Source organism: Procambarus clarkii, chromosome 87, assembly GCF_040958095.1.
Source record: "Procambarus clarkii isolate CNS0578487 chromosome 87, FALCON_Pclarkii_2.0, whole genome shotgun sequence".
Lineage (NCBI taxonomy): Eukaryota > Metazoa > Arthropoda > Malacostraca > Decapoda > Cambaridae > Procambarus > Procambarus clarkii.
The window spans coordinates 4099493-4110821 of NC_091236.1; the positions used below are offsets into that span (position 1 = coordinate 4099493).

At 38.6% G+C, this 11329-nt stretch overlaps 1 protein-coding gene across 1 annotated transcript; it reads right to left on the reverse strand.

The window, feature by feature from the left end:
* Positions 1 to 410: 410 nt before the first annotated feature.
* Positions 411 to 10906, reverse strand: LOC123747084 (eukaryotic translation initiation factor 3 subunit f1). The gene is made up of 7 exons (XM_045729092.2): positions 10751 to 10906; positions 8966 to 9042; positions 8212 to 8418; positions 7610 to 7712; positions 4892 to 5008; positions 2755 to 2888; positions 411 to 613 (listed from the first exon to the last, which is right to left on the reverse strand). The coding sequence occupies exons 1-7, from the start codon at positions 10857 to 10859 to the stop codon at positions 524 to 526; spliced, it is 837 nt and encodes a 278-aa protein (XP_045585048.1). The 5' UTR covers positions 10860 to 10906; the 3' UTR covers positions 411 to 523.
* Positions 10907 to 11329: the final 423 nt, after the last annotated feature.

The window sequence follows — 11329 nt, forward strand, 5'->3', positions numbered from 1 at the left end:
CGTCAGCTCGCTACTTTTAGCAATTTGAATCTGGCAACCCTGCACTTGGTGTAACTTTAACCTACTTTGGATTAAGTTTACCATTACCCAACACACTGTTGAAGATACAAGCTCTCACTGCTGCAACCACACTTTGTGGAGAGGCAACCTAAGTTTATATAATCTCTAAAACATGTAGTTTGTTAATGTACAATGTTCAGTAAAACCTGGAAAATGTCTGAAATAATAGATTACCTGAATATGAATATACACATCAGTAGTGTATGCACACACATACACACCATCTTATGGAATTGTCTAAAAGTTTTGTTCATTTCTTTGCTAGATGAAATAAAGTTTCATTAACATATTTTAAATTTAATAAAAACCTCGTGCTTTTAAAATACCACAAAGGTCAGACAAACAAAAAATGACGAGGATCTGACTTTATTTTCCTTCACAATTCTGAACGTCAGAGTATATTTTAAACAATTATTTTTCTTCTGCATGAGAATGATCTTCCTCACATGCTGGATGGCAAAGATTACTGTGTGGCTATCAGCATCGTTAACTTCTCATTGAGACTCACGTTGACCTTGGTCAGTTGAGACAGGTAGATCACCATCAAGAGATCCTGTAAAAAATTTATTAACTTGGCTGAAAGAATAACACAAATTTGAAATAAAACTACATGACCTTTTTTTTCTAATTTGGTCACACAACACTAATAATCTCTGACCACATTTAGATCACTAGCTCAATACTCACTGGGTCACTGGAAAATGTGTCATGGAAATAGTATATGGGTACAGAAGCAAATGGGGAGGCACTAAAGAGGGCCTGGAAAGTGTACACAATTTCTTGCAAGATGTATCGGACTAACCGGGCTGTGTATGGGCCTACGGGCAGCTCCAAGCAACAGCCTGTTGGATCAAGTTATCACAAGTTCGGCCTGGGGAGTAGACTCCCAACTCCCAAGATCCTCTCCAGGTAAGAGCCAAATAAAACAAGAATCAGGTAGGTACCTGTAGTAGAAAAGCAGTTTGAGAATGACATTGCAGCAAAAGCAAAGTCCACGTGATTAGACTGCAGAAACATTCTTGGAGTATGACAAAGAAATCTAGGAAGACCTCGACAAGAGGTTCCAGGTCTTCAAATCGGTACCATATTGGTGTCCAAGTGACTAGAAACAACACAAGACAGACTTCAAGTTAATGTGGGAGATGTAAGAGACACACCTGGAGGACCAAGATGTTTTATATTTGCTGAGATATACTTCCTAAACATTTGACTATCAGACATTATTACTCCCAGATCCTTCATGCATTGTTTTCCTACTATGGGGAGAATTGTGCTTTGTACCCTTTATTTTGACTGTACCAAAGTACCTTGAATTTATCACTTATTTTATGATGCCAATGTCCAATCAATTTTATTTATCAGTTTGTTTTTCCAATGTCTTCTGGAATGACCCAATTCTCTCTCCACTGTTCTAAATTGCTCACCATTACTTAATTCCCCCAACCTCTTAATTATAGCTTTACTGAATTTTACCATTGTGTGCTCTGCAAGCTGCTTCCCCAATAGTTTATACATTTATCCATACTTCTGGTCATATACAAGAATACCACTTCTGCTTATTTATCTACAGCACCTTCTTCATTCTACAAAAACAAACTTTTAGTTGTGTATTCAATGCAATGACCACTGTTCTAACATTTTATGTAGTCTGTGTGAATGGAGAAAGTTTTGAGCAGTGAAATCATTTGAATTGTGTGAAATGTATAATAACTGAAACAGTCATTTGTGCAAGAGGTAAGGAAAATTGCTGTAAGTCAGGTATGGAAACTAGTTAGTGTAATGCAAGAACTGCCTCAATAAAACAAGAGGAGGACACATAGTTGTATGAAGAAGTTGTCATACTGACAATTATGTACAGATGCAAGACTGGCAAAGCATAAATGTGAAAATAAAAAATGTGTTAGAAATGGATTATCTGAGAAGTATATATGCACTGGGAGGAAAGGTAAGAATGAAAATGTCACTGAAAGATATGTGCACTAGTTGATTAAAAACAAAATTCAAGGAAAGTAAAGTGAGATGCTCTGGGCATGTGGAATGAATTGATAAACTGATGAAACATGTACAGGTATATTCTGCTAGGTGGAGGTGGAGCCCTAATTTCTTCCAATACACCCCTTGTATTTTATCAGAACCTTGTACACCTTTAAAGTCACAGTATTTAAATAATCAAGTGACACCATATCATTAAGCATTATGCCGACTGAAAATATACACAAGTAAGCTTTTTATAAAATAGCCCATTGTACCTTCTTGTATATAAATATTTTTGTTTCTGTTTATCTTAATTTAGAATTTATTCATTATGCAAACAAACAAGCAAACATCTTTGCTTATCACCTGCACAATGAAATTTTGACAGCAACAGCTTCTGCTGAAAGAACCTGGTATTTCTTTAAAATTAATTAAAGCTTAATATTCACTACACACAAGTGAATAGGCACAATTTCCAGCAGGAAAGAGGTTTAACTAAATGTTCAAATAACTAAATAATCAACTCTGAACAAACCACAGCAGGAGACATACCAATCTGACTATTCTCCTGTTCAATAGAAACAATGGATAAGCATTTCTCCTAATAGTTAACATATTTTTACCATTCTCCCACATGGGCATCTTGACCTCAAAACTGTTTAAATGTGTCCATTGTGTTTGACATCGTGTGGGTGTCTTATTAGCAACATTATTCCGTACCTTCATATTGGTGTTGAGCATTTCCTCGAAGTCATGAGCAGACATCTTAGGAACCTGGTTTACCATCCTTGTTAACTCACGACCGATGTAATTGTCAGCTTGTACTTTTCCACTCAGGACGTCATCAACATATGCTGAAGAGATGTACGACTTGTTCCAGTTATTCAAACATTAATACATTTTTATGCAAGAAAAATAATTTAACAAATTTTATGTTAATTGTGAATACAGATCTTCAATGTCATATGAAAAACTAGTAAAATAATAATAATGTTAGTATTTTTGTTTTTATCATAGGCTGGGTAGTAATTCTGAAGAAAACCACTTTTGAGAGTAAAAAATTAATTTTTACACAACTGTCTACTGGGTTGCAGCCCATTTACAAAACCAGGCCTTCTGTTACAGGCTGGTGCTACATAGCCTTCCCAGTTTGGTGCCTTCTTTTGATAATTACTTACTTCCATTACAGGCATGTGGTGTGAATGATACTTTCCTATTGTTTTTGAGCTTTCCAACCATCTGGCCTTGGACACTAATGCAAGAGACTGTCGACTTCCTTTGCTGCTTCTACTTCAGTCCGCAGGTAGTTTCAGGAGCCCATGAGTACTAACGAATGTGTTCCTGGACTCTGAGCCCAGAGATGCCCATGCTCAGAGATCACTGGGGGTTTTCAGACTGTGCACTCAGGTGTTTTGAGCTATGTCCTGGGGAGTTGTGGGCTGTGTGCCCAGAGTGTTATAGACTGCATACCTGGAGGTTTTCATGGACTGTGTACCTGTGGCTTTTTCTAGGGCTCTTGGTTTTTTCCAGGCTGTAAGCAAGAGGCTGCTGGGCCAATACTGTATGCCCAAGGCTGTTGGGCCATTGTACCTGATACACGAAGCTGCTAGGGTAAGGAGCACAAGAGAGCCTCCATGGCAATGTGCCTTGGAGCAAATAGGCCAAAATTTTGTCCTATCTCCATAGTTTTCCTCTTCCTCCCTGCAGTGTGGGGCAGGATTTAGGGCATTTCCCTAATCTAAATTGAGAAGTTATTTTCTGAAATTGTTATTGTGAAATTCGGTTATTTTCTGAAATTGAGAAGTTATTTCTCAATTCAGGTTTGCAGCATGATCTTTCCACAGTTGGTGCCATGTCCTTGGTCTTCTAGGCAGGGTGCTCTGCATGTTCAAGTGACCCCCTATCATCAAGTTCCTCTTTTATTCCTTTCCACTGGAGGCCACATGCTATGGGTTCTGGCTGTCACTAAAATGTTAGTTGTCTCCGGCCACGATTTTCTGGTGGCTGGTTCCCCGGGACTATGGGCCCTAGTCCCTGCATCTGGATCTTTTGCGTAATGGGTTCATGGCATCTCCAGGAGTTTTAGTCGATCCTTTTTTCAAGCTTTTCTTGGTTACATTGAGGGTGTGTGTGTGCAGTCGAGGATGTGGCTCCATCCTTTCTGGGATAAGGTTTATTACTTTCTTGCCTCCTCTTTCCTCCAGTGTTGGGGCAGTTTACTTGCACTTTTGCTTTGTGTTTGATTGTGGTCTCATTGACTCTCTTGACTATTTTCCTCAATTCTTTTATATGGGGGTTTGTTCTCAGATTTGGGTCGATCTATTACCCAAACTTCCCCCTCGCCTTGTAGAGTGAATTAAATTCTTGTCCCATCTTCTGGTAGGCAAGGATGGGTCTCAAGAGGCCTGGTGTGATTAGCCATAACTTCCCAATACCAACATATAAGCTTGATAAACTAATGCAACCCACCAGAAAGGGTGTTTCATTAGTCAATGCCTGGTGTTTTTTTCTTTAGACTTGCTTCACCAGTCCATAAAAATGAGAAATAAGCTAATGATAAATGAATGAACAAATGTTTTAAGAATACAAGAGGTTTAGTTTTGGGTTAAGAAATGCATCATTTGGGATTCAGGGACAAGTTTATATTCAGTAAAATGTAGAGATTTTATATTTTGAAGTAAAACTAAGATAAGAATCTGTATACTGTACTGTAGTTGGAGAACTTTAATTTATAATTAAAAAAAAAAAAGTATATGGGTTAACATGGAAAACTAGGAAGATCTTGTCTGTATTATAGAAAACAAAGATAAGTAACTACCAGTACTCTCACAAGACGTAAGTACTGTAAAGTACTTACAAATGAGAACTTCAAGGGTTGCTTCCATGTTTTGGGTGGCTTCAGAAATTTGATGCAAGTCAGTAGTAGATTCCACTAAACGTTGCCTGTTAAATTTACTTTTTTGTGCAACATTTGCTGGAAAAACAAAAAATAATAATAATCAACCACCACTGACAACAATAATGACTACCAGTACTACACAACACTTCATGGTGAGCTGACCAAACATGCTCGCAGTCTAACAGAAAATAATGCACAATATTCAATCTCACTAAATGAAAAATTTTGAAATTTTTAATTACTTGTACTTGTAATATACAAAGTAATGAATGTTATATTATACAATACTTACTTTTTTTAAATTAAATACCTGTGAGTAAGTTATTATCAAAGAAGGCACCAAGCCGGGAAAGCCATGCAGCACCATCAAATATGCGGAATAATCTGAGGGTGCTAAATATCACCGAGGATGCCAATATGAGAACAGAAACCCGTAAGACGAACAATATCAAAAGTATCCGATTCACCAAGAATTCTATTGAGGTACAAGTGACTGCGGGGGACGGTCAGAAAGCAAGACACATGCTCGTCCTGGAAGTCAGAATATTCAACAAGGATATGCACAACTGTAAGAGGGACAATGCAGTTAGGAAAATAATGAGCATGGCGGTGTTCCACTAAGTGTCCGAGTTAAGAGCGTATGACCAATACGCAACCTTGCCAGAGCCATTTCCCACCGCCAGTTACAGTGGTAGAAGGAAGGCCACAGGGACACACTACTCTTTTAAGAGTACGCAGTTTGTTACCAGTAACAGAAGACCAACAACCCTGCCAACGAGCAGGAATGGAGGAATGAATAACTAGGTAAAAGTCGGAATAAGGAATACCTTTACGAGAGATGGAATAAGTGCGGATAGCTTCCTTAGCGGCAGCGTCCGTACGCTCATTATATTTAACGAGACACCAACCCAGCACAACTCAACTGTCTTAAATTTACTGGAGATAAGAAACAGCCAATGTTGAATCTCGGTCTACCACCGGATGGACTGGATTAAAGGACTCCAGAGCCATGAGAACACTGCGAGAGTCAACAAAGGAGGATTGACAGTGAGAAAGCAGGAGACGAAGAGCATAGAGAATAGCAAAGTTCTGCTGGAAGATGCTAGTCTCCGGAGGCAGGCAACACATATAGGTGTGGTCAACAAAAACAAGTGTAACCTACACCATCTGCAGAAGTTGACCCATCGGTGAAGATGGAAACAGAGCAGGAATGTGAAGAAAAGTGTTCAAGGAAAAGGTGTTTCAGAACTGTAGGAGGGGTAAAAGCTTTATTGATGTGGGTCAGGGATTTACAATATTGAGGAAGGGGGACCTTCCACTGGGGCAAGGATGGAACAACACGAGGAGAAATATTAGTAATACTAACCGAAAGAGAATGTTGCAGGCGAGACAACCGGACAGAAAGAGGGAGGTGGTGAAGAGGAACAGGAACTACAGGAGGGGGGGAAAAGGTCAAAGCACGACACAGGCGAGTTTGAGGGTGTTGTAAGGACTCTGCAAGGTACCGAAGAAAGTAGTGACCTTGGCAGTCCTGGAGAGACAGGAAGCCAGTGTCAATGTACAGGCTGAGGGTAGGAGTTGAACGAAAGGCACCAAAGCTGAGGCGCAACCCAGTATAGTGCAAAGGATCAAGATGGCGAAGAGTAGAAGAAGCAGAAGGGTAAGCAGGGCAACCATAATCAAGTTTAGACAGTTCGAGAGAGGAATGTAAGAGAAGCGTGCGCCTATCCGCTCCCCAAGAAGTCTGGAACAAAACCTTAAGTAGGTTAAGGGCCTTAGAGCATTCAACTCGGAGGCAAGAGATATGGGGCGACCAAGACAAACGGAGTGTCAAAGGTTAACCCCAAAAGCTTCATGGAATCTTTGTACACAAGGGGATGACCATAAGCGACAAAGAGACACGAAGAACGACATGCTTCCGAGTAAAAATCATAGCACAAGTCTTAGTTGCAGGGAACTTGAAGCCATGATTGGTGGCCCAAGACGCCACGGCAATCGGAAGTTGAAGTTGCCGTTGAAGGAGAGGCAAATCATCACCTCGACAGCAAAGAGTAAGAGCGTCGACATAAAGAGCAGAGAAGACACCAGAAGGAAGGGAGAAAAGAAGACCATTGAGAGCAACCAGAAAAAGAGTAGTGCTCAGAACACTACCCTGGGGTACATCTTCGTATTGCCGAAGAGAGGCAGAGAAAGTGACACCAAGTCTGACTAAAGGAACGATGAGAGAGGAAGCTTTGGAGGAAGAAAGGGAGATTACCTCGAAGGCCAAAAGAACGAAGTTGAGGCAGAATATGGTATCTCCAGGTGGTGTCGTAAGCCTTTTCCAGGTCAAAAAGAACAGCAACAAGGAGGTCCTCGCAGCAAAAGCAGTAAGAATATAAACCTCCAAGTTCACCACGACAGCAGTTGTGCTGCGGCACTTGCGAAAACCAAATTGAGAAGGAAGGTGGTGATGGTGTTCCAAGAACCACATCAGACGAACATTTACCATACACTCAAAGAGTTTGCAGAGTCTGACAAGTCAAACGAACAATGTATAAACAATGTGAAAACAATGTATAAACTAGGAAGCTTCCCAATGGGCTTCCAAGGAAGATTTTGTATAGCTATTACTATATAAAATTCTATTACTATATAATTTTCTTGATTTCTTTATCATAAACATATATAACTCACTTCCAACTATTTCTGGCAAGTAAGAGATGACCTCAACTGGGATAGGAGCAAACATGGTGCCTGGAGTGCGGCCAGGGACCCCCATATTGGCACTCACGTACCCCTGTGGAACACCATTAAAGATTAGTATGAGAAGTGTTAATTCAACTTTATAACAATTAATTATGAGTAATTAAACTTTATATCAATTAATTACGAGTAATTAAACTTTATAACAAGCGGCAAGTATATAATAAATGACAAAACTTATATTTTAAAATCTAACTGGAAAGGACACCAGGGCAAATGGGGGGGGACCTTCAACAAGCCGCTGGCTTCCTGTCCTCGTTGAAGCCACTAGTGGCCCTCAGGTAAATTATGTATTATTCACGTATCATTTGATAAAAAGATAATGTTGATGGGCATTACAAAATTATCTGAGCAAAATCCCCCTAATGAAACATGTACAGTTAACGGTACAGTACAGTACTGTACTGTACCTCCAATTGTCAACTTTCAAGAAATTTTGTAAAATTCTAAAGCAAATCTGACTCGGCACCAAGCCACACACTTGGTTTTACTCGTCAAACACTAAGTAATCCAGAGACTGTTTTAATTCATACCTTTATGTTCATCTGGCCTCCATGCAGAGTGGTGTCAACAGTAAGATGAATGGGGTTGTTGGTGACCCTTGAGTAGTAATCATGGATCAGAAGGGAATGGTCAGTGATCTCGTGGCCAGTGGCCCACCATCCAACGATCACTTCGCCGGGGTTCACTTTGCGATGTAATTCATACATATCTTTAGCGAAGTCCAGCTCTACTGCTACCTAATTAAGACCAATAAAATAATTTTGTAATCAATTTCATAAAATATACATGACATAATATATGCCAACCATTACAAACTAATCCAGGGCATTCCAGAAATTCTTTGGATTAATGTGAGATTACATTCTGAAAAGACTTCATGAAATTGTGAACTACAAATCTAAACTGATGCTGGCTATATGATCACCCTGCCCAGACTGTGAACCTGAATCATTCATTTTTATGAGGCAAATGGGTGAGGACACTTACGTACTATCCACTGACACTGATATCAATTTGTAAATTGCTACAAAATCGTGAATGTTTGTTTATTATACTGTACTGTTAGTTATACTGTTAAAAACAATTATAATTATAACTTATATAATCATATATTAATTATACTGAAATAATTATACTGTTATAACTTTAATACTAAATACAGTATTATATAGTAGTAATATACTGTCTACAAGGTTATTCAGAATTGGTAAACATATGATAGGTCTGGAGAATGTAATGCTAAGTAGCCAATACAGTATTTACAGTTAAATAACTTCAGCTAACCTCTTCTTTAGATTCATTGTGAGGAACACAGAAGCAGTTGGTTATCTCAATGGCTCCCTTATCAACACCTATGGTACCTGTGGAGATGTATGCCAGTTAATTAATGCAGTAATTAATCAGAAAATTATGAACTCAATATATTTAATCATAGTTAACATCATAACAATCATTATCCAACTTTTGACTTACATACGGTAGTTAGGCATCAGCTCAGAGATGATTGGACAGCTGTACAACATTTTCACTAGACGTCTTTTAATTAATTTTATATTCCTTACTCTATGTTCCTAACAGCAACGTTTTATATTTTATAAATAAATGTATTTATTTATAAGGATAGGCACATCCTCTATACAGCCCTCTGGTTGTACCTCTTCCTAGCTTCATCTCTCTAACCAGAACTTTCATTGCACCCCCTCTTCCTGCCCTCTACTCGTCTTCACTTGCAAAAATTCCTCTAGTCAATCATACAACTCGGGTACTTAATCTGATTAACACCCGTCACCACTTCCCCAATTCACTCTTATATCATATTCAAGTTTCCTCTCTCTACTATTATTACTTTTGTCTTCTTTTACAAGCATCTACAAAACTTTAATTTAGCCTTCATATACAGTACTGTAAAGTACTTATTACTGTATGAGCTCGCTTAACCAGATTCCACTGAACTGGATATTTGGGTTATCCAGCCAAAATGGCAACCGGATTTTGCATTCTGGCAAAACTTCACAATACTGTATCTGGATAGTAATCCAGATAACCGGAGATTTGGCTGGATAGTGCAGATATCGCAGACTGGCACAGAGTAAGTCAAGTCCGGATAATTTTCAGGTAAAACTTCGCCATATTCTGACAAATCCCGAGAACTAGAGGTCAGGTTATATAAATTTAAAAAAATTACACATTTCGAGATCTACAGTATCAAACGAGAAGACAAACTACAACAAGCTAAGCTGAATTTTTATTTTATATTACTGTATATTTTTTACTTTTTTTTTTGTATTTTATTGTGTGGAAATTCAAATTATGTTAGTTGTGTTACAAAAAAATTGCAAATATGGCCATTTTTGGACTCTCCCTGAAAGAATTCTGCTTATCCAGATGTCTAGCTTGTCTTGTGAGGGGTCCTTCCTAGTCTGCATAAGCAAGCTTAGACAGTATAATTATCTGCTAGACTAATTGTATCATCTGTAATAATCATATACAGTACAGTATATCATTTGCTGGTCTGGAACTTGACTCAGGATGGTTAAGGTGAGTTGTATTGATGGTGGTAGCCAAGTGTTGCTGTTCTATTGAAAGTGTATAATTACCAAAGTGTAATTACCTAAGTGTAGTTACAGGATAAGAGCTACGCTCGTTCAGCAAAGTTCAGTTCAGTAAAGAGATCGAGTTTGTGAGTCGATGTTTGGGAGGTAGTTGCTATTAAGAAAATGTTAAGGTAAGTTAGATTATGTGGGGTTAGTGTGTATAGGGTTATGTTAGGTTGAGGGTAGGCTAGTTTAAGATGGGTTAGGTAAGGTTGTATTGCGGATCTTTACGTCTGGAAAATAATTGCATCAGTCATCTTTGACGTGCCAGTAGTACAGTGTGTTGAATATCTAAGAGTGGTTGGGGGATGCGTCGTGGGCGAGTGTGGTCCATGTGGTGTTTCAGTCCAAGTGCACAGGTCGCTGGAATTTCCTGGTACCAACAGCAGGTCGAAAAGCATGCTATTGTGTATTGACATGCAGCTCATGTTTGCCATCTTAATCAAGTACAGTCACATTCCAAATACAACCTTACCTAAAAGTGTACCAATTACTCTATGAGCATCAGGATTTCTTCTCTCGTAAGAGTCAACAATGGTGAAAAACACCACCGGGTGAACTTTCGCCACAAGGTTGAGCGCCATGTTTGTTGTGAGAGGAACGGTCGCTTACTGCACCAACACACGGTTGCCAGATTCAAATTGCTAAAAATAGCGAGCTGACGGTCTAAAAGTAGCGAATTTGTAATAGGAGTAGCCCAATTTTTTGTTTAAGTTTATTTATTTATTATATTTATTTATATATATATACAAGAAGGTACATTGGGTTTCTGAGAATACATTGTACAGTATTTACATTCTTGTAAAGCCACTAGTACGCGCAGCGTTTCGGGCAGGTCCTTAATCTAGCAGATAATTTTAAGTAGGTAATTTCTATCAGAATTTATAAATGATAAAGATACATTGCAAGAGAAAAATTAGATGAGAGAGATTAGTAAGTATATTAAAACACATTGTTATTTTAAAGCTCTGATTGATTTCATTGACAGCTTGATTAGTAATTTAAACAAGATTAATAGACACCATACAGCAGATTGACAGCACATATCAGACAG